Raw genomic sequence first — 24,346 nt, 5'->3', positions numbered from 1 at the left:
TCTATGCCCAACTACTGGATTAATTTAGAATATTCCTAAGTAAGAATTTGTTGAATATAATTTCAGGTAATTTCTGATTATGTACACAATTCATATGTCGTTGGCCTACTGTGCCTGCTTCATTTATGTACGCTGGAATCTTTACTAGTTAAACTACAATTAGTATTTTCATCTGCTGGCTGTATGGAAATTGTCCTTTAAACCTGCACAAGTGCACATAATTGATGTCGGACTGCCATCTTGTGGCCAAACAATAATTACAGGATCATAGCAGTTTAACAGCTGGTTGTGCCATATTTATTTCTGTATTATCCTCATTTTATTGTTCTTATTTCCAGAAACCACATTCCAAAAAAAGAAGTATAGTAGAACTATAGTAAACTATAAGAACACTATAGTGTCCTGTAGTACATCTGTAGTATTTTTTATTCACTATAATACTACAATAGTTATTTTCTAGTACACATTTGTATAATATCATTCATTGTTCATTATAGTTTAACTATAAAAAAAAATCAATAGTAATGTATTTGCATAGATTAAAACAGAAATATGTGCTGAGGCCTTTTCAACATCTTGAGCTTCAGACATTAAGATGACCCCTCAGTTAACCTTCTGCAAGGACTCTGAACTGTGACCTTTGACCTCTCTCTTTGATCCACACTTGTATCTGGGTAAAGAAATCAGCCAGGTTAACGGTTCACAGGTTCTCACGCCAGTCTGTTTGTATTATCCTACTTCCTGTTGCAGTGTAACCTCCAACTGCATATCATTATCACGTTTCCTTTGACCACATGTAAATGAAGAACAGTCGCCCAAATTATGGCTTTTAAATCTTTTAATACTCAAAAAATACTTCCAATTTTGGCTTCTTAGTACATAAACCACCTGGATGTGTCCCTCTATTAATACAGTGTAGTTCTCTACTGTTTGTTAGGAAATGAAAAGTGTAGTGGACACACTGTTGTCACTCCACCACGCAGAGGAAAGGCTACTTCAATGCTCCAAAAAAAAAAAAAAAAAAAAAAAAAAAAGACTGCATGACATCCATAATTTCCAGTGTAACAGTTTCAAATAAAAAAAATGCAACAAAAATCTATACACATATATTCCAACGTAATGTAACACAAACTGTAATGTAAAACAAATGTCATAAACAAACACAAACTCTATTGCTTTTTAAGATTTAGAACTCCAGCAAAAATTTTACCTGAAAACATGTATCTTCCATCTGACAGCAATAGTGCACAAATGTCAAAGCTTACCTCTCACTTTGAAGTGTCAATGTGTTTTTTTTTTTACATAAAATTTCACTCCCTCCCAACTCCTTCCTTGAAGTGCTATTGGTGAAGTCTCAATGCACTTGAGACACTGGGTTTTCCCAGGAACCTTCCCAGAGCTGATGTAGTCCATGAGCGTTTTCTCCACAGCCTGGATTTCTTCTTCGGCCCACTTCTTTCTTCTGGTTTGTGATGACCCTGAATAAAACGAGACAGTAACTTAATGTCCTTCAAAAAGAGGAACATAAAGTTTGCGTGCATGGGTGGATGTAAGGTCATGTATCTTTTATATGTGTCCTTTTCTTTATTATTTATTAGGGCTGAACGATTTTGAAAAAAATATCTAATTGCGATTATTTTGACTGATATTGCAATTGCGATATGATTTGCAATATTAGAGCGAATCATAATTTTTACATCATTATTCTCATTTCCATTGAAAAACGTATTAAAATGATTATGGTGTGATTTTTGCGGGGATCTGTACCAAACAAAGATGTTTTCTTAAGTCTGTAGAATATGATGTGTAGGCCAGGACATCTCTGCAGCACCACAATATTTCATTTAAAATGCTATTTTGACACATATTTCGCCTTAAACAAATATCGTGCCTCCTGCGATTTGAAAATTGCAGGAGGCCATATTGCGATTTCGATAAAATTTCAATTAATTGTTCAGTCCTATTATTTATTAATCAAGAACCCTATTTACATGCAGCCTACTGACCCCTCTTCAGTTTTCCAGTTTTGGCTGTAGTAATTCCTTATTAGGAGAGTGTTGGTTTTGATATTCAATGGACTAATATATATCGTTTCGATACAAGTTATTTATTATGGTTACTGATATCTTGATACAGCTTATTGGATGTTGTTACTGATGAAATATCATATTTATGCATCTATTTATGTATTTACTGCTCCTTTTTGTTGCAAAGTGGGAACCCTGCATGCAGCTTGTTGTCCCCGCCCATTCTTCCAGCCTGTGCTGGATTAGTCCCTAATTAGGGAGGTTATTTAAGAGAATACAAGCCTTTGTACTGTTTGACTCTGATGAAGACGCACTTGGCGTCGAAATGTTAGTCCTGCAATAAAGTTTGTTGCCTTTAATCCGTGTGCTCCAGTATACTTTGGACCATATCTCTGAAGTCCCTCCTGATACAAGATTGCTCTACTCTGAGAGGCCTACTATTCCTTGTGAGCTGATTGAAGCGTGTTAAACCTCTTCCTTCACCTTTGCGTGCGGTGTGACATGACCAGCCCGTAATGAGGCTATAATGACAACAGTTCCTGACCGTAGCAGCAGTACACACGATACTAAAAGTACTTGTAGAACAACCTGTAGTAGCACTAGCAGAAGTATTTGGAGCAACAGTGTCAGTAATACCAGAAATAGAAATAGCGGTAGAAATATAAGTGGTAGTTGCAGAAGTATGGACGGAGACGAGGTTGACCAACACTTGCACTAGTATCACTATTAACAGTAATAGCAGTGGTAGTTGCAGCAGATGTAGTAGGGGAGAGTCGCCTTAAATGTAACGCGGTACAGTTGTAACACGCACGTTTTCTCTTGCTATGTAAATGCCATCATGACATCATCACGTCGGCATGTGGCCAGTGCTGTACTAAACGTCCCTGAGAATTATCAACAGGATTTGTCCACTCTGCAGTGAATGGCGGCTGGAAAACCGGTTTAGCACAAAGTCAGTAAAAATTAAGATCCAGAGGTATTTTTCGAATATAAAGTTCTGTTTGTATGTTGTGGAGCTAAAATCCACACGGTCGTCTGCATGTATCTGTTCTTTGTCAGTTAGCATAGTTTTCACAGAACTAGCGTCATGCATGCTAGTTCTGGTCTGTAAGGGACGCCAAAGCATGGGCGCAACCAGCGGCTCATTTGTAACATGTTACATTTGTAACTGCCAAGATTTGGTTTTCCAGAATGCCACCAAATAGGGAGAGGAAGAGAGGGTTAGCGGCCAGGGATGTGCTAGAAAAAGCATCAAATGAAGTCCTCAGACAGGGTCTCTCTGTACGAAGTGTGGCAAAAGCATATTGCATGTGCCATGTCACTCTATACAGGTATTGTAAGGCAAGGACGAGCCTGGAGGAGAAGGGGAGCCAGGAGCTTCCAAAGTCAGGGTATAAGAGCCACTTTAGAGTCTTTTCAGATGAGCAGGAGAAGAAACCAATGGCCCAATCCCAGTGTCCCCCCTACAGACTGGGCCCTGAGCCCTCACAGACTTAATTGACGTCACCTGTGTGCGCAGCGGTAGCGCCTGAGTGTGAGAGTGTCCTTACCTTGCGAGGCAGCTGGATTCGCGAGATCACGATCACGCGAGAATCCATCTTGCCAGGCTTCAAGTTATCCGTTTGTGGCCGAACCACAGCGGTGCGGACCAATCAGCGTCCTATGAGGGCAGCTGGGGGCGGGGCTTAGGTGTGCCGACAGCGAGAAGCGACTGTTCGGATGCTCCTAAAGAGGCTAGCGTAGATGCTGCTATAACATCAGTTATTTCTGAACTCCCGACTGGCTTCGGCAAGAGTTTGTTTATATGGTTCGTTGATCTGATTGGTTGAAGTTAGCCCGTGATAGACGGTGATAGACAGATGGTTCAGCCAATCACCTGCCAAGTATTTTTTGAAAGTGCCTGCCCTTTTCCAAACAGTTTCCAATGACGACTTCCCAGATGGTTCTGTGTAACAAACCATCCGGCAAGTCAGGTTAAGAGTGTCCACCAAGGGGGTGAAACAAATAGGGGCAATGACCTCAACAGAGAGAAACACCCTCATCACCATGGCCTTTGCAGTTAATGCACAAGGTAACACCATACCTCCCCAATTCATTTTTCCCAGAAAGAAGTTCCAGCCCTTCTTGATTAATGGCGGACCCACTGGCTGGTGGGTCATCGTGTTTCTCCAGCACTTTGTGAGGCACAGCCGCGCGTCACCACAGGCCAAGGTGATCCTTCTTCTGGACATTCATATCTCACACTTGTCCATCCAGGGGATTGAGTTCTGCAGGCAAAACACAGAGTTGTTTTGTTGTCTTTCCCTCCCCATTGCTCCCACAATCTCCAACCCCTGGACAGGAGTGTGTACGGGCCTTTGAAGAGGTATGTCAACACCGCCATCGACAGCTGGATGAAGAACAATCCAGGTATTACCACAAATAAGAGAGAAGAGGGTTCAGGGTTTCAATGACTGAAATGTAATAAAGCACCATGCAAGTGTAGACAGTGTGTGTGGGATTATATTACTTTTTCAGTAACTTTTGTCCTATGCCCCTGTCACTAAAAGACTTTTAGGTGTGCTACAGTTGTTTTTCTACATGGATGTGTAATAAAGTATAACAACACAGTTATTTTACTCAAATTTATTGTCATGTACAGTATTATCCAAAGTCACATGTTGGCCATATTATTTGGCAAATCAATTCATGCACTGAATAAAAGAAATTTACTGCTCTATACCTCTAAACTGTAAGGGCCCATAGTCTGCTTTATAAATGTTCATTGCATTCTGTAGTGAGAACACATTCAAACATACAGGCTCCAGACCAGGATGATCAACATGCATGAAGCTGCTTCATTCTTCTGGTAACCTTAGGAATGAGAAAGGGTAACTGTTATTGAATTTTGCAAGCTTTATACAAACATTACACTGACAATTACGTTTTTTATTATGTTTATCATTTAGCACAGACAATTTAGAGCAGATGTGAGTACTGTACAAACTAATGTTAAAACAATAGTCCTCAATAGCTGGCATAGTAGCATAGTATCGTAGCCATCTCTAGCTCTGCTTTACAATATTGCCGCCTAGTGATATAACATAACTAATATAATATAAATAAATGTAAATAATAATAATAAAGTAGCAGACATATAAATGATACAACACAACAGTAATCAATGCACATTATGCGTTAATATTTACCGAAAATTGCTGTAGACATCAGCCTTTCATCTGGAACCTTGTGGGTTCAAATCCAGACTTTCCAAAGTCGTTAGTCGTCAAGATCAAGTAATAGAAAGTTTGGCCGTTGTGAATAACTATAACAATGTGGTTGAAATGTCAAGGTTAACTGACAGAAGTCACGGGCCAACACAAAAGCCGGTGTTAAGCCATAACTAATAGACTGCATGTCCAATCTTCACAACATGTCACTTTTTGTGTGTCTTTCTACCTTCTGTAATGTTTTGTCTATCTGTCTGTCTTTTCAAGTTGTGCTTGGACCCCGCAATTGCGGCTTGTGGCTATATTTTTATTTATTATTTTATTAAAGCACTAGCTTGATGAGCAGGAACATCTAAATGTAGCAGTTTACTTCAAAAATATTTTAAATATTTTTTTTTTAAATTCTATTATCTTAGAAAGGTTTCAGACTACTTGCTGTTTCGCTGTGAGATGTGGAAACTCTTGTTCCCCTCCCAGATGCAAATGAAACCTGAAATCATGTTTATATTTTATAATCTTTATTCAATGAGGGATTTTTGGCCATGCATATTTATTTTTACAGGGACAAATCTATTGTACATTTTATTTGCCACTTTTATATGCATTCCAGGGTTTTGAAAGGACAGTTTAAGTTCAATTTCATATGTGAAGGATGTTAATTTAAAAGCTCACATCTGTGCTGTGTGTGCAGTTTCAGTCACTTCAGGGGCTTTATTCATTTTGGCCTAACATCTTATTTTATTTATTATTTTCTTATGGCACTAGCTTTTCAGCTGGGATTCTGCTAGGACCTGTTTTTCATTAGCTCCATGTTTGGCTACATCCATGGTGTGGCTGCATCTAGGACTGACCCAGACCAGGATGACAAAGTTGTGGGAATCAAACGGATGTTTTCTTTACTTCGAAGGGTCTCTGTCTGGTGGCTCGGGATTTATTCATTCTGCTTAAAGAGAAGGAACTACATAAGGTTTTCCCAAATGTGGATATCGTTCTCAGGATCTATCTGACTCTCCCTGTCAAAAAACTGGTGAACGGTCCTTCTCCAAACTTGGCCAGATCAAAAATAGATTAAGAACGTCAATGTGTGACCAACGTCTAAATCATGGAAAGATCATGTCTCTGGAATATGACTTGGTGCATCAGATGGATTTCACTGACATCATAATCGATTTTGCTGCAGTTCCTTGTATGACTATGTGAAATGGTGAATAATAATTTGGTAACACATGGGAACCTCTGCTGGTCACTTTACACAACACTATTTGGGAAGGACCACACTGGCTATTTCTACATATTAGGCTATTAATTCACGCTACGCAACTAAATAATATATCACACACTTTTATCTTTACACACTTTCACACTTTATCTTCTAACGTCACCCTGGTATAGATCCTGCGCTTGCATAATGTTAAACTTTTATAGAATGGCCCTTCTATCCTCTTGCCTTTTATTTTGATATATTTACTTTTACTTGCGTGTCACCTGTCTGCCTTTCTTCATTCTTCAATTCAAAAAGGAAAAATGAAAAAAGGAATATGCAAAAACCAAAATTGGACCGTTTTTTGAATTTCGTTTTCTCGTTTTTTGTTTTTTGATTCTGACAACAAAAAAACAAAAAACGGCTCTGTTTTTCCGTTTTTGGTTTAAAACGAAAAAACCATGGTATTTCCATTTTTTTGTTTTTGGTTTCAAACGAAAAAAAAACCAACTGCCTGAACGTACACGGACCAATACGGCCACACGCTGTGCAGCAGACGGGTCTGCTTCAGAGCTCTGTGCCCTGTTTCCTATGTATTTACATGGTACCAGACCTGTAAAGTGAAGCAGGTCTATTTTCTACAATTCAATAGTAATCCCTATGTATTTACATGGTACCGGACCTGTAAAGTGAAGCAGGTGCAATTGGACAATAAACCATACAAAATGATCATGTTTATTTTCTTTATTGGCATTTAAATGGTACATAACAGGACAGCAGCTTACATTTCATACAGTGTACATACAAAGACAAAAGTGTATCAGTGTATCTTTATCAACATACAGTGATATCAACAAGAACATAGCACAGACACCACAGTTGTTGTTTGATTAATTAACTGATTAACTGATTGATTATTTGCTTAACTTGACAAATTAATTGATTCATTGATTGGCATTCTCTAATATTACAATACAAAATTAACTCATGTCCTGAAGGTTTTCATTCCAAAACACCACATTTCCATGTTGGAGAAAAAAAAGATCTATTCAATATTTCAAAAATAAGTCATCTAAACTTCTTTTAAAAAAAAGGACTTACAATAAAAGTTCTTAAGAGCACTGATAACTTGGAGTAATATATGAGAGTGAATTGTACTTTCATGCCAGCAATCATTTTTGAGGTAGGTGTTCCATTATTCAAATGGTCGATATCTCCTTTAATTGGAAATGAAACACTTCTAATACATACTGTTGCAATCACTGAAAACCGAATTAAGCCTCCAAATCAAAATGAATCCTCTGCTCTCTTTGGTCTTGAATTGTAGTGACTCGCTCTACGAAGTTTGAAAAATTATCAGTGTCAAAAAGGAAGAGCAAAAATGAACAATGATCACACACTCAATCAACAGATCAAACATATTGCCAAACTCTGATTCAGTATTCTTTCCATAACACCCTCTACTGTCTCCTGTTCTCTTCTGTGCTACTCACACTCTTTCTTCTCATCCACTCTCTTCTGTAACTTCCTCTCTCTTTCTTCGACTGTGGCTTGCATAGCCGTTGATGTTCTTGGCCGCCCTGATTGCAGACTTCATGGCAGACTCAATCCAGGAGTGAGGAAAGGCTGTATGCTCCCCGGCAAAGTGCACCTTGCCCTCATTTGCAAACACTTCTTCGGTAAACTCGAGATTTTGGTATGGTGTGAAGAGAGAGAAAGCACCCAGGCTGTAAGGATCCATGCTCCACTTCTTCACCACAACTCCTGTGCAGAGAGACCTGATGTGCTCGCCGTGGATCTTCACCAAATCATTTAGAGCCACTTCCTTCAGCTCTTCGTCGCTCATCCCCAGGAAGAGGAGGGAGTCGTCAGACCAGGTGTAGGAAGCCAGGAGGACGCCGATCTCTTTGTTCTTGAAACCGTGGCTGGGGTAGTAGATGAAACGAGAGGGCCGGTCGGTGATGCTCCTTCCACCACTGATGCCGTCCTTCTCCCAGAACTTCTCGCTGAAGGTGAGAATGACTTTGGTGGAGCTGTCGTAGTGGACCGACCTCAGGGCGTATGTCTTTTTGAGGGACAGAGGAGGCTGGAAATCGATGAAGAGGGTGGCTTTGGCTGTGGCAGTCACCAGGACAAAGTCAGCCTTCAGAGTGGTCAGAGAGGATGAGCGATGATTATCATATGACACCGTAACGCCGCGAGTTGAGTGTTGGATGCGCTTGACTGGAGAGTTAAGGCGAATGGTAGCATTTAGCGCTTCATGAAAGGCCTTGGGGAGATTGTCAAACCCTCCTGTCACTTCATAGTAGCTGGTAAAAAACAAAACACATGATAGATTGTCCAATTACAGGTAAACCCCAGTCATCTGAAATACAGACTTAGGTGTACTGCACAAAATTGTCATCTTATCAAGTCATTTAATTGTGCATTGTGATGCATGTACAGTAGAGAAGACAAGGGAATTAGCAGGTCATGAAGGGAAAGGAAACATGGGAAAAATTGACCATAGCAGTAGCAGAATTTCCCAAATTATACAACACAAAACATACTGTACAGTTGAGGCCAAAATTATTAGCCCCCCAGGAATTATGGAATATTTTCCTAAAATTCTGCCCAATGTTTGCATCATTGATAAACCCTGATATAATCAAACATTCACCAGTGCTATTTAGTAGCTTTTGGTACATTTTGGAATGTAAAATACATTTTTAGGCTGGCTTTATATCAAATATAGTGAAAAAAGGGGTGGTCAAAAATATTAGCCCCCATATGAATTTTTGCTTTCAAAACACACCTAATCACCCAATCAGCTTTCAAACCACACCTGTGCAGTCAATTGGCTTCCTAACAACCCCTGAGCATTCAATCAGCATTGAAAAAAACAGCTTTACTTAAGGGACTCCAAGGAACAGGGTACTTGAACACATTATTGAGAGGGACTACTCTTACTCACCATGCCAAAGACAAAGGAAATAAGTCTTGAGCTCAGAAAGAAGATAGTGGAGGCTCATAATAAGGGGGAAGGCTATACTGCCATTTCCAAGCGTTTTACAGTGTCTAGAACAGCTGTACGTTGCATCATTGCTAAGTACAAGGAAACAAATTGTGTAAGAAACAAACCTGGGCATGGCCGAAAGCGCAAGATTTCAAGAACTCTGGAAAGGAAAATAGTCAGAGATGTCAGCAAGAAGCCCCGGACATCTGCCAAGATGATTGTTGCTGACCTGGCCTCTTCTGGAGCTGATGTTTCAAGGAACACAGTTGTGAGGGCTCTTCATCGTGGTGGGCTTCAGGGCCATCGTCCCAGAAGAACCCCTTTACTCAAAGAGCGGCACATCAGAGCCAGACTGAGGTTTGCCCGTGAACATTTGAAAGGTAAAGATGAGTTTTGGAAGTCTGTCCTTTGGTCTGATGAGACTAAACTGGAACTGTTTGGGCACATGGATGTTGCTTATGTTTGGCGAAGAAAGGGAGAGGCCTTCAACCCTAAGAACACAGTTCCCACAGTTAAACATGGTGGTGGGAGCATCATGCTGTGGGGCTGTTTTGCAGCCTCAGGCACAGGGAGCCTTGTTCGGGTGCATGGCATCATGAAAAAAGAAAATTATGTTGACATTTTGAGGGATAATTTGAAGAAATCTGCTCTTAGTCTAGGCTTAGGTCGTCACTGGGTCTTCCAACAAGACAATGACCCAAAGCATACGTCAAAATTGGTCCAACAGTTCTTAAAGGACACCAAAACCAAGGTCCTGGAGTGGCCTGCACAGAGCCCAGATCTCAATCCTATTGAGAATCTGTGGCGGGTGCTCAAAGTGAATGTCCATGCTCGGAAACCACGCAATTTGGACCAGCTGGAACAATTTGCAATGGAAGAATGGGCCAGAATCCCTCAAGAGACATCTGCCAACCTTGTAAAGAACTACTCTAAGAGGTTGTTGTCAGTTGTGGCTCAGGAAGGGTACACTATTGACTATTAATGGCCAGGGGGCTAATAATTTTGGCCGTGTCATTTTTGCCTTTTCTTGTTTCAACTCAGTGCATCAATAAAATATCCTAATCTAACTTGGTGGACATTTTGTCTTTGTTATTTTGGAAACAAATGAACTATAAACACTTGATGTTAATGGTCATTTCCATGGAGAAATCAAGGGTTTTGTCTGATTTCACAAGGGGGGCTAATAATTTTGGCCTCAACTGTACGTACTGTACAACTATAAATCTAAAACTAGTTGCAGTTGTACTTGTATATACCTGGTGCCATCATTGATATATGCCTGTTCACATAACATCTCGGTCAGTGCTGTGTAAAAGAGAGCACTCTCGTCTAGGATGTCTCCGATCATCTTCATAGCTCCTGGACTCAGGCCCCCCTCCCTCACTAGATATTCCTGTCAAAAATCATCAGATCACTTCAGATTAGAGTCACTTATTAACAACACTTATTAAAAGTTTTTTATCCATCTTGACATGTCATTTGATGTACTATGGAGTCTTATTTTTCCCACGGTGCAGCTGAGGGCATCATGAGCCAAATTCAGGTCAGGCAGGCAGTCAGTCAGTCATCTGTCACTTTGTGAGATGATGCGCTTCATGAGATGGCCTCTAGATGGCATCTTTGACTGCGAGATGCAGTGTTTCCCACACAGAGGAACAAAATCAAAAGTTGGTCAGTTTATAGAAATTGTATTATAAATGTTGTATTTTATTGTATTTTCATCAAATTTAGTTACAGTTACAGTTGTAGTCAAAGAATAGGAGAACACATTCAGTTGCATCATTATCCATGGGATCTTGATTTGATTATATACTAGATGAGGATGAAAATCTTATTTTTTCCTTTATTGCATCTCCATTTACTCTGGAATGGTAATAGATATAGGTTTCCTTACATTGTATTCATATTCCTTCTTAACCTATCAAAGGAGGCCAGAAACATGCATATAGGCCTTATGGTTGAGGAGCTATTCCTGATTCATTTTGGGTATGTCATTTTAGGCGTTTTTTTCCTGAATTTTGGCTAGGGTCTGGTGTTTAGAACTAAATAGGATGGCCTGGTTTTACATTTACAAGTGTAAATTGCGAGCAGTCTCGATCTTGGTCTCATACTCTTTCAGTCTCGGTCTTGACCATAAAAGGTCTCGGTCTTGTCTTAGTCTTGGTTGGTATGGGACTTGGTCTTGTCTTGGTCTTGGCTGAGACAGTCTTGACTAGAACACTGAAAAATAGTACATATTTTGAGCGGGAAATAATAACCTCCACCTGTTAAGAAAAAAAAGATGTAGAGATGTATTGTATCTCTTTACCTGTACAGAGTAATGATCATACTTCTCCAACATGGCTTGGACACCATTGTTTTCCACCTCATCTCTCACCTGCAAAAAGGCAGCAAACATTATGATGATTTTGTACTACTGAAAAATAATGTATTTTCTGTCTCTCCCCTACAAACCTTCTTCAGAGCTTCGAACAAGAGCTGCTCAGCTGTTTTCCCCTTCTCGTGTTCTTCCAGATTGTAATTCAGGATGTCTGGGTTCTTGTTCACTGAGGAAGATTTGTGCCGCACCCCATTTACCAGATAGTATGTGTTCTTGTTCTCCTCAATAAACGTATTCAGCGTCACGTCCAGTTTGGAGACAAATGCCTGAAGAATTCTGGTGATTGACACACGGCCGTAAATATTGACACAATTTATTACACAGATTTGTTAAATAGTCAGTTCTGATTGGCTAATGAACACATTGCGAGGTCTGTTATTTTTGAATAAGAGGCCACTGTTGCACATGTACGGTAAGATGGGGGAAAATGCCCCCCGTCAGAACAGTGTCTATTTATTGTTAAATTGCAACATGCTTGCATATGAGTTTAGCAAGTACATTATGTTCATGCATGAACCAACACACTTTTAGGGATAATTACTGTAATTAAAACAGTATTTATTGTTTATGTTGTTAAAGGAAAAATTCTATATTCTATATTCATTTCTGTGACCACAGGCAAATATACAAAGTTAAATCACACAAAGTAAACTTCAGTAAGGGTATTGTACATAGAGATCAGGGGGGAACTCATTGTCTTAAAATTGTGACAAATTCAGAGACTGACATGCATTCATTGAATTTACTTAAGTTGAATTTACGTAAGCTGTATATATATATATATAGTATAATAATGCAGAAATAATAACGATAATAACAGTATCCTAGGTAGCCTAGTTTTTCCAGGGCATCATTCCCAAGTTTGACAAATTTGTTAATATATTCCCTAGCTCTTTAACACATCCACCTGAGGATGTAACTGTTATATTTTTTTTTTTTAATTATTCTTGTTGCAGCTCTCAAAGATTTGACCATTACAGAAATAAGAAAGAAGAGTAAATGAAAAGTCCCATTTCCCACAATCCTACTAGATCTAAGATTTATTTTCATTCGAGTCAACTTACAGCAAAATTAAATTTGGGGTTTATGGTGGGTCTCACTGATAAAACAATATCTGAGGTACTCACTGCTGGAAGCTTGGGATCCTCATAGGCCCAAGTTCTGCATACCAGCCCTCCTCTTTGTTTCTGTAGGTATGCACTCGTCCTCCAATACGATCACTCGCTTCTAGTATGGTTACCTTAAACATAACATAAGATAATATAGCATAGCATAGCATAGCAGAACATAACATAACTTAACATAACATTTGGTGGACGCTTTAGCATGGGTGGCCTCAGAGGGGCCTGAACACCTAACCCCGCCTAACTTTGTCAAAGGAAATTTCTTTCCTGGGTTTAATAGTGTTGAAGTGTTTTGGGGTGGTATTTTTTGATCTACCTTAGCTATAGTATCGCTAACCCAGATAGGGTTAGTGCTATACAATACTCATTTCAGGGTTCCCAGATCTTTTCACTGATGAAATTACATCAACTTGACAAATAAAATGTACATGACTTTTCCAAAACTTTTCTCCCTTATCATTTTTCATAACTTTTTCAAGCTTGGAAAATACTATTTTAGTCCAGTGTAGGAACCCTGTGTTTTTTTGTGGAGCTCACAGTGCCATGGGAAGACATTGATGAAGCTGAGAGGAAAATACTCAAGTACTCTGATTTAGCAGCTGAGGTGGAGCAGCGAGGCTGGAAAGTGAGATTGCGCCCTTTAGAGGTAGGTTGCTGAGGATTTGTAGGCAGATTAGCGTAGCACTCCTTGGTGAATTATGTGGACAGAGTTTCAAGCAGGCAGTTAAGACTGTATCAGAAGCAGCCATGGGTGGTTGTGGATGAGGAGGAAACATGCTAACTGGGGCACAAAGTATAGCTTAAGTAGATAGCTTAGCTGGCTTAGCCTTGTGTAAGCATTAGCTTGGTAGCATGCCTGAACAATCGCGAGTTAGATAGCCCAACTGGTAGGTAGATAGCCTAACTGGGTTAGCCTTGTGTTCGCATTTGCTTGGTAGCATGCTTCAACATTAGTGAGTTAGAATTTGTTTGCAAACTTGTTTGGTAGTATGACTTGGACTCTGCATTAATGGGGCCTATGTGTTTAGAAGAAATACTGAGGTAGCCTTGTGTTAGCATTAGCCTTGTAGCATTCTTCTAGCCTACATTAGTGTAGGCTTTTAGTAGAATTTGTTTGTAATTTTCAAATCGCAGGAGGCGCAATATTTGTTAAAGGCGAAATGTGTGTCAAAATGCCATTTTAAATTAAATATTGTGGTGCTGCAGAGATGTCCTGGCCTACACATCATATTCTACAGACTTAAGAAAACATCTTTGTTTGGTACAGATCCCCGCAAAAATCACACCATAATCATTTTAATACGCTTTTCAATGAAAATGAAAATAATGATGTAAAAAGGATCATTCCCTCTAATATCGCAAATCATATCGCAATTGCAATATCAGTCAAAATAATCGCAATTAGATATTTTTTTCAAAATCGTTCAGCCCTAGTAGCTAGACAGCTGAGCGGGCCATGGAATCCAGATGAGGCTGCCAGTCAAGCCAGCAGGGCCAGTCAGACTTAGCTTAGCCTAAGCGGATTTGCGGACTGCTGAGTTGGCCGGGTATCTGCTCTCTGCTTGGGTATATATTCTTTGCGCACAGCCAATTCTCCACTCTATCTCCATGATGGCACCAGACGTGTTTGCTAGGAGATCTGTGACACAACTGCAAAGCCTGTGTTTCTTTAACTGTGTGAAGTACATACCTCATGCCCGGCATCCCCTAGTAACATTGCAGCAGTCAGCCCAGCCATCCCAGCACCAACTATAACAACATGCCGAGGTGTTTTTGTGCGAGGGAGGCCTGTCTTTGCAATCTCAACAAGCTCCTTGTAGTCCTTGCCTTGCAGGATTTCCGCAAAGCTGTCCCCATCACAACCCTTTCCACTTACAGCTAAGGGAGGAAATAGAAAAATGAAACTGCATACACAGGCATGGATGTGGATGACTCATAGGATAAAATTTACACTCATACATCAACTTCCAGATCATCAACATTTGAAGCAACCAATAGTACGGTGGTCAAAGGTCAAGGTCACAGTGCCATGGCATTGTGACCTTGTAAACCATGTAAACCCCTGTAAACCATGGCATATTTGAGGGCCCCAGTCAGCTCAGGGGCCCCTGGAATCTTCCTAACTTTTCACCTTAGCTCCTGATGATAGGCTGAAAAATGTCACCTTCTTCTGATTGAATCGTACCCCTTTCTCATCTACTCACTCTCAAAAAAGCACTTCTGTCTTACATGATCATTCTCTGGTCACAAAAGTATTGTCTGGGGACTATGACCTCTGACCAATGACCCTTGACCTCTTCTCAAATTTCAAATTGGATCTAACATGCCATATTTCAATGACTTGTATGTAGAACAATTAGTAGTATAATTTCATAATTTAACGTTTGCAACTGGAATTTCTTATTTTTAGTAAGAGTTTTCTACATTAGAGTGTACTTACCAAATTTGGACAGTGTTGCAATTGGAATCATGTTTTCTCTGAGAGTCCTTTCTACAACTGTCAGTAATACCTTGAAAAACAAAAATAATGGTAATAATATGTAGGCCTATACAAAAATAGAGATTGGTAGTTTGACAGTATATGAACTCACAGTAAGTAATGTATTGCATATTATACAGAAACAAATTTGGTGATAATGTCCGAGAGAGAATCAGGCAGACTGCTATTCTGAGGAACTGACAACATCCAAAAACAGGTGCTTGCGAATAAATAATTTAGCGTGGCCAGAGTTTTATTCCAAAATAATATATCAATTGACATCTGAATTCTTATAAAATGAAAGCTGGAATAAAGTAAATGATATAATGGCTTACTATTAAAGCTATGAGACCTTTGCTTCACAAAAGCAAAAAAGCAAACAGAATCATCTGTGGTTTTGAATTATTGATATGACACTTAGGTCCAATCTAATAAATACAATTTTAAGACGCTTTGTTCAAGTTATACTGAATATTCTCAGTTATAATTTGGAATACATACATTTGATATAATGCATAAAAAATGAAGGTTGGCAGGAGGAAAGATAGTAAAGCCTTGAAATCTTACCCAAGTGTTGAGAGTGAACGGTAGAGATGACTAACCAGCTTGATACTACTCTTCCTTCCCGGTGAGATTGCTTTATATAGGACACACAGATACTACACTGCAAAAAATGTTGACAAATAAGTAATTTAACAACTATTTTCATCTCATATATCAGATATATTTTTGAAATAACTGAACAAATCGGCTATGGAGTTGAGATAATTACACTTGTTACAATGCAACTTGTTTCAGTTCAACATTAGTTTTCTATTAGTGACGTGATCTGCTGTAATAGAAAATATTGCCACTTGTTTCAAGAAAATTCCTTAAACTGAATTGTATTGGAAAGAAGTAAAATAATCTTGTCATTTGGATTTCTTTTTGGGGTTTTTTCAATATTTTTTCAGCTATTTTAACGAAAGGAAGATTCCAGGACTTAATATTAGATGAATTACGGGTTAACATGGACATTTCTTACAGTGTTGTTACCCTGATGCCCAAAAAATGACCACTGACTTGCAAACCAAAGTGACGGCTAAATCTGGCACTTTTACATGATGGACTCAAGTACTCATGTTAATTAATGTGCATTGTCCCTTCTTAAATAAATACACTTAAACTTAATCAGGGACAATAAAGTTATTGATTGATTGATTGATTGATTGATTGACCTATCACTAACTGTTGTGATGGTCGACTGTAAAAACAACAAAAACTGGCACGCACTTATCACTAATTGCTGTGAAGATCGACAGTGAATAAACAAAACACAACCTGACTAGAGCACTATACTACCAGAACTTGGAAACTTGTGATGACACAGAGCTGAGAAGTAGGATGCAGACAATGGCGATGTGAGACCAAGACTTGGCAGGGCCTGGATGACAGAGAGGGGATTACATAGGCGAGTAGCGATAGGATGACACGTGTGTAATAGAAAAGAGCATAATACTTCATGTAGGTAATTTCATTTTCATTCATGTTTTTCTCACCCATTCAAACCAGTGGCCGTCTGACACAGGCTCACTTCTCTACCATTTATCGGGCAAGTTTACACCAGATTTGCCCATTCTGACAATCATCGAGTGAGGGGGTTTACAGCTTCAATCTGAGCCACCAACTTGCAGGCTGAAATGAGCCATCCGGACAATATGGTTTGATATATTTACAAAGAGGGATATTCATGAACCATGAATCATGGCTGGTTCTAGAAACGCACTCACATTTCCAGTTTCAAGGGGAAAACCAGACACAGAAAAAGCCACCCACACATTTCCTTGATCACATTCCATTCCTCATCTTTATCGCTTTGCCTTCGCTGCAGTTTACTCATGTAGTTCAAGATATGCGACAGTGCTAACCAACAGAGATAATTGCTTTCTCTTCAACCTCATATGGGTACGTGAAGACGTGTTCATAAATTTGAACTTGGATTGCTGCTTTGACTTAACAGAAATCATGATATGATGACATGGACAGTGAGTGATGTGGGTCCACTGTTAATAATTCAAATAATTAAAGGCAAGCAACAACTATGTAGTAGGCATAAGAAAAATAAAGAAAAATATATATAGAACAAAAAAAATGTAGCAAAAAATAGCCAGAAATATAGCCCCCCCCCCCCCCGAAAAAATAAATAAATATATATATATACATAGTATTAGAACATTAACAGCAGTTCCAGAGCCAGTAAAGATGGGCAATATGGACAGTAAGAATAAGAGTATTAAATATTATAAAAGAGTATTAAATATTATAAATATAAAGTGTAGGAGTGCTATTCTGTGGGTGAATATGGGGGAGGAGGAGTAGGAGGAAATCCCTGACCTGGGCCTTTCACTCCTACTTTTCCTACCCACTGAGGTGATCATGTGATCAATGTGATCACTGTTGAGAAGCCTGATGGCCTGGGGGTAAAAACTGTTTGTGAGTCTGGTAGTCCGTGCCTGGATGCTTCGGTAACGTCTACCAGACGGCAGCAGCGAGAACAGTTTATAGCTTGGGTGGCTATACTTTTACTGTACTTACTGTAGATGTTGAGAGGGAAGCCTGGGTAAAATTCTTTACACTTTCGGTGCTCTGTGCCAAGAGACAACCCTGCATTTCCAGGTTGCACAACCGCATAATTGCCATCAGTTCCTCATAGCGACCGGTCTGAGACGTGTCACACCCTTGACTGTTAGTAGAAACAAAAAGTAGAACATAATACAATAATGTGTGTACTGCCCATTCTGTTTTTCATGTCCCCTTCTCACATTTCTTCCTCTACCCACTCCAGTATGCTCCTATCTTGCTCTTATCTTTTGTTTTTTGTATTTCTTTTGTTAGCATTTCAGTTTAATTCAACATGCTTTATTGGCATGAAAGTTAAGAGCAATATTGCCAAAGCTTTAACATAGAGATTATACTTTGTATCAGTGTGTGTGTGTGTGTGTGTGTGTGCTGCTCACTCACTGTTCCTCAGATTGTGGCAGGGTAACACATAGGCTATTGTCTAGATCTGCTGTGTTTCGTTCTCAATTCCTAGTTTGGACTCCTAGTTTGAGTATTTCTGAGTATTTCCCTTCACATGATTATTCAACATTCACAGAAATATTGTCAGGCCACTGCCTAACCCTTGTGCTCCTTGCTATTGGTTGCTTGTAATGTTTGTGATCTAGGAGCTAAAGCTTGTGTCTCGACGTTTAACAGAATTTGGACTGAAAGCCCGCACTGCAGTGACCAAACCTCTCATTAGCAGAAGGAATCAAAAGGCTAGACTAACCTTTGCTGAGGAACATGTTGTGTGGACAGAGGAGAACTGGTCCAAAGTTCACTTTAATGAACTTTGGACCATTATGTTCGTCGTCAAACTGGGGAAAGACTGAACCCAAAGTGTGTAAAGACGTCAGTGAAAGGTGGAGGAGGAAGTGTCATGGTCTGGGGAATGTTTTCTGCAGCAGGAGTTGGGCCTCTTATACAGCTACATGGCATACGGAGTGAATGCAAATGTTTATCAGAACCTTCTTCGACAACATGCGGTTCCTGCCCTGCGTTCATCACCCGATCAGCCAGCAATTCTCATGCAGAACAATGCCCCCTGTCACACAGCAACACGGGTAAAGCAGTTCCTTGAAGCTGAAAACATTGAAATAATGAAATGGCCAGCCCAGAGTCCTGATCTAAACCCAATAGAAAACCTCTGGAAAATCCTTGGCGACAAAGCTATGGCTAAGAAACCCACTACAGTCACTGAACTGTGGAAGAGACTGGAAGAAGAGTGGACCAAAATCACATCAGAGCAGTGTGAGAGACTAGTGATGTCCTGTGGCCGCAGATGTGCTGAAGTCATTCAAAGCAAGGGCCTGTACACTTCCTACTAATTGTTGACTGTTGTAACCTTCAGAAATTTTAGTTGTAATCTTTCTCCGTGCTACAGTCATTGCTGTTCTCTAATTTTGATCATTGTGTTTTTCGCAAAATAAAGGTTTTTTGTTGAAGTGCCTTGGTTATTTTGTAAAACACTGTTCTAGTAGCATGGTATAGCCTCAACAAAAAATCCTTCACATTTTGAGCAATGAAGATTACATTATTTATGAAAAAATCAAGTGTTCATAAATTGTTCTCTAATTTTGATCACCACTGTATGTACCTGCTATGCCTTCCTGTCACAGTAGAGGGAGGGGGGGCCTGTCTGTAGACTGTCATTGATGAAGATCTATGAGCATACCCTACAACAATCCAGTAGAATGAATGGTTATTAAGTTAGAAGCCTACAATCACACCATAGAAAGGCTCAGTGCCCATGCAGTGCCCGCCGCTGTGGCAGGAAACCAGGAGGGAGGGAGGGTAGAGGGTATCGCCCGGGAGCACCAATCTCCCGACCTGATAATTTGATTCAATCAATATATCTGTTCAGCAGGGCAGGGCAGGCTGTGCACAAACAAGAATTTATTTATACTGAACAAAAATATAAACGCAACACTTTTGTTTTTGCTCCCATTGTTCATGAGTTGAAATAAAAGATCTAAGACTTTTTCTATGCACACAAAAGGCTTATTTCTCTCAAATTTTGCACTTCTCCTTTGCCAAGATAATCCATCCACCTGACAGGTGTGGCATATCAAAATGCTGATTAAACGGCATGATTGTTGCACAGCTGTGCCTTGGGCTGGTCACAATAAGAGGCCACTCTAAAATGTGCAGTAGATCTTTTATTTCACCTCATGCAAAATGGGAGAAAAAACAAAAGTGTTACGTTTATATTTTTGTTCAGTATATTTATTTACAAAAAAAAACAAAAACAGAAAAAGGGCACTTCTCTATAGGAGGCCAAACGTGCTCAAGCCCCCTTTGAGGTCTATCTATGCAAGTGCCTGTTTTGTTGCATCTAGGACACTGCCTCTTGTCATCCAGTTTTGCACCTGTGATGTTGCCTGTCACAGTGAGTAGATTCTCTTGTGGTTCCTCTACTGTCAATGCAGCCACACTTGCTGGCACGTTCACAGTGTTGATTTCTTGAAATATGGTGTTTTTCGTGCAGGTCATGTAGAGTGCAGCTGTTTTCCGTGTAGATAAATTAGGAACGCAATAGGACTGACCAACCTTGGGTGATTGGACCTGCTTGTCGTACAGGACAAGTTTGAGTTTGTTGCATCTGCAACATAGCATTCACGGATCTCTATTTCAGTCCCGTACACAAACCGCATCTTACTGCTGGTCTTCATGCTGACCACCTTCACTTGAATTTCTCGAATCTGCACAAAAGACATATGAGTTTTTTTTTTGTTTTTTTTTAGAATACCAGTTTTTGAATTGATAGTAAGTTTTCTATTACTACTCGTGCTGATCAGGTTCAAGCAGTGGTAGTTAGATTGGCAAATTCAGCTGTTTTATATGCAAGTAGGGATACACTGATACTACAGTGAATAGATTGCTGAGCACAATAACATGCAGAATATATTTTCTTTGAAAATTATGATGTTCTATTTTCAAAATGCAAACAAATTGAGTGATGATGAAAGTAAACTGAAATGAACTAGAGAGGCTTGTTGGTTTGACGGGGCAGAACAACATGATAGGCAAGCATTGTTTCAATTTTGTGACAAAGATCTGTTTGGTGTGTTGCTTTTATTCACTTGTATACTTGCCTTTTGTTCAGTTAACTTATTATCCACTAATGAGTAGGGATGGGACAATATATCATAGTACGATAATTTGCGGTGTAAAATCATGGCGATGTACACCCTGTGAGCTACATTATTGCCAATCTCTGAACCCATCGTCTATCGGTCTGACGACGACTCTGGGTGCGACGGCCAATATTTCGGGGTTTCCGGTGTAGCCAGCGGACATCTGGGCCACGAGAATGGAGTTGGAGTTGAGAGACGACGTCTACGACCGGATTGTTTCACAAGTTTTTTAGGTCCAGACGACATTTCGGCTAATCTCTATAAACAGATATCTGCATATGAGACGTCATCTCTCAACTCCAACTCCATTCTCACGTCTCAAGTTGCTAATCGGACTGTAAACAATGACCAGCGCACGGAAGAGGAAGTCTTGGCCCAGATGTCCGCTGGCTACACCAGAAACCCCGAAATATTGGTCGCCCCCAGAGTCTAATCGTCGTCAGACCGATAGACGATGGGTTCCGAGATTGCATTGTTGCTTCCTGTAATCTGCTGCCTCTGCCCCTCCTTCTCCACCCATTACACAGTTTGACCAGCAGAGGGTGCAAACAGTTTGCAATGCAAAACTGCAAAGCCAAGTGACAGACATGTCGGACAAGGAAGAGGATATAGTAAAGCTTGGCTGGGTGAGATGAGTGGCAGCGTTCTTTTACAGGAACTCTACAGCAACTGCACTGTTGGCTCCAAACAGACCCTGAATGAAATCATTCCGATTGAAGTTAATCTCGCCGTTTACATGAATGCTAAATAAGGATTGCATGGTGTGAGCTTACATGGTCCACAATAAAGTATGTAATCAGAATAAAAGTTGACATGCCAAAATAGCCTGCAGAATCTAACTTATGTTTTTAAAAGATGTTCTTTCTGATGAAGCAACACCTTTATCAGAACATATGACTCCAAAAGTGTTTTGCACCTGCAATGATTAGGTACCCTTGTAATTATCACCGGCGTATGGAAAAAGTGGCCTGGTTAGGTATTGTAGCACTTGATATAAAAAGGCGTTGCACTGCCTACATCAAGCCCGAGCACCCCGGTGTTAGTAACAAGTGTTGACAGAGTGAATTTCATGCAGGTGACCCTCACCTGTCCTGAGATAAGAGGGGGATGCATTTCCCGGCAGGTAGAAATGCAGACCTGCCGAGGTAGTTAATATTATAAAAGAGCAATCCTCCTCAAAAATCATTAAAATGTGAGATAGTTTCCCCTTTCGTTGGCTTGTAATAGTGTAATTCGACTGGAACAGTGGCTTCCGCAGGCATGCAGAATTCGGCATAACACATTTTTTAGGGCAGTTTTTAATGGAACGCTTTGGGACTGGTGACAAAAAAAACAGAAAAAGTACGCCATGGCGACAGAGCTATTACCATTAAAATGTGCATCAATCAGTGAATGTCAAACTAACTTGATCAGTGTAACACACAAAGCTTCAGCCTACATTTCTGCTGAGGCAGCTAATATTTTGCTAACGCAATTACGTGATAAAATTTGAGATGAAAACGTTGATTATATACTGGTCAAACCCAGACTGCTAGTTAGCATATTAGTAGAGCCATGCGGGTTCTTTTAGTTAATTTTGCGATTTTACGGGGAATTTAAGGTTTAAAGTAAAATTGAACAGAGAGGAAGTAAAACAATTGGTAATGCCACTTTGTTTTATTGTGCGATCCATTTCAAAATGAATGTCTAAATTTATAGTAAGTTACCTACTCAAGGTCTTCTTCACATTAAGTAGCTTCAGCCCCGTTTTCTGGAGAGCTGCTTGCTCCAATCTGTCATGTTTGTCTGGCGAGAAAACCACTCCTCGGTGGTATTCGTCACGAGATTGTTGTAAAACACAAGTAAAATACTTCTTTTCCGACAATTTTATCGGACTAACATTGTGCATGTATCCAGTGGCGATGTTGTCGTCGTCGTTCATTTTAGGAACCTTTGCGGAAGATGCCATTTTAAAAGTACTGCTCTTTGTGTTCTTGCCTTGGGTTGTTTCTGCTGTCCGTTGTTGTGAGAAGGTGGGTTGCAGTGCATTGTGGGGTACAAAAGGTCCAGTGTAGAAGAGAGCCTAAGTCCCTCTCCTTCCGCTGTCCCCCATGGGACCTTATTTCGGAAAAAATATGTACGGTAATCAACGGCGAGAGACAAATAATTGTTTGATCCCGTTTGAATTGTGCCATGAATTACACATATGATGTTTGTCAATTTAAAAGATAATTTTGCAAGTCAAGAAAGTCGCAGTTTGTCGTAAAACAGTTAAGTAACGTTTAGTTTTGTGTGAAACCGCTCAGTGAACTACATCTCTCGTCTCGCACAATATACGTCACTAACACCAACATGGCTGTCACCTTGGCACATTTCACCTCTTTCTTCCAGAACGAGGGAAAAAGTATTAAACGAGGTGAAAATCACTACAAGTCTGGCCATGTTGAGAGCTGCAGCTATGCGAAAGGAGAGTTAATCGGTTCCGTAAGAGCTAGCATGCGGGACCGGCTACAAGGTTTCGGTGAGCGTTAAACGAGTGTAATGTCAGCTAGCTAACGTTAGCTACCTTGCGAGTTAACCCATTTGTTCCCAAATTTTTCCCAGACTTGTCTATACAGAATTTGTATTCTATCTGTATCACTAACAAAAAATCTATCTTAATAAAAAAAAAAAATCAAGGACAAGTATGTGAAAAGGTGTGTTTTATTTCTGGCAACAATTGTGACTGGTGGTATAACACAGGGACTTACGGAAGCGTAATGCATTCACTTGAGAAAAAAAAAATGCCCTGTTTCTCTGAATTAACGAGATCTTTATCTTTCAGAAAAACAGCATTTTTTTTTTTTTAAGGAAAAAAAATTCTGCTGTTTTTCTGAGATAATTATCCCGTTAATTCAGAAAAACAGCATTAAAAAAAAAAAAAATTCTGCTGTTTTTCTGAATTAACGAGATAATTATCTCAGTAAAACAGAGCAGAATAATTTTTTTCCATGAAAACTTTTCTCAGAATTCTGAGATAATTATCTCGTTAATTCAGAAAAACAGCATTTAAAAAAAAAAAAAATCTGCTGTTTTTCTGAGATAATTGTCTTGTTAATTCAGAAAACCCTTTTTTTCTGAAACAGGGGTTTGTACAATAACTTAACATAAATACATATAAATGTCTTTTTAAGTAAAAATGTAATTTTAACAATTTTTTAAATATTTTTAAAACACGTTAAACAATGCATGTAAT

General features: G+C 39.6%; 1 protein-coding gene across 1 annotated transcript; it reads right to left on the bottom strand.

The window, feature by feature from the left end:
* Positions 1-7,941: 7,941 nt before the first annotated feature.
* Positions 7,942-23,053, bottom strand: LOC139638515 (L-amino-acid oxidase-like). The gene is made up of 9 exons (XM_071512663.1): positions 23,012-23,053; positions 21,219-21,295; positions 20,542-20,597; positions 14,627-14,814; positions 12,940-13,052; positions 11,887-12,088; positions 11,741-11,809; positions 10,689-10,825; positions 7,942-8,746 (listed from the first exon to the last, which is right to left on the bottom strand). Exons 1-9 carry the CDS (start codon positions 23,051-23,053, stop codon positions 7,942-7,944), a joined length of 1,689 nt encoding a protein of 562 aa, XP_071368764.1.
* Between the last annotated feature and the right edge of the window lie 1,293 nt (positions 23,054-24,346).

Source organism: Centroberyx affinis, unplaced genomic scaffold (assembly GCF_046629955.1).
Source record: "Centroberyx affinis isolate AG114_WGS23_722 - 3 ecotype Tasmania unplaced genomic scaffold, CSIRO-AGI_Caff_v1 ptg006437l_1, whole genome shotgun sequence".
NCBI lineage: Eukaryota > Metazoa > Chordata > Actinopteri > Beryciformes > Berycidae > Centroberyx > Centroberyx affinis.
The sequence above is the reverse complement of the archived record's forward strand: the minus strand, read 5'-3'. Positions and strand labels throughout refer to the sequence as shown.

Excerpts from the sequence above, each read along its gene's own strand:
- LOC139638515 (XM_071512663.1), bottom strand. The coding sequence starts at position 23,053 with ATGAACGACGACGACAACATCGCCACTGGATACATGCACAAT. Across the intron at positions 12,089-12,939 it reads AGGATCCCAAGCTTCCAGCA|AATTCTTCAGGCATTTGTCT; the intron begins GTGAGTACCTCA and ends GTCAATCACCAG. Across the intron at positions 11,810-11,886 it reads TGTTCGAAGCTCTGAAGAAG|GTGAGAGATGAGGTGGAAAA; the intron begins GTTTGTAGGGGA and ends GCCTTTTTGCAG.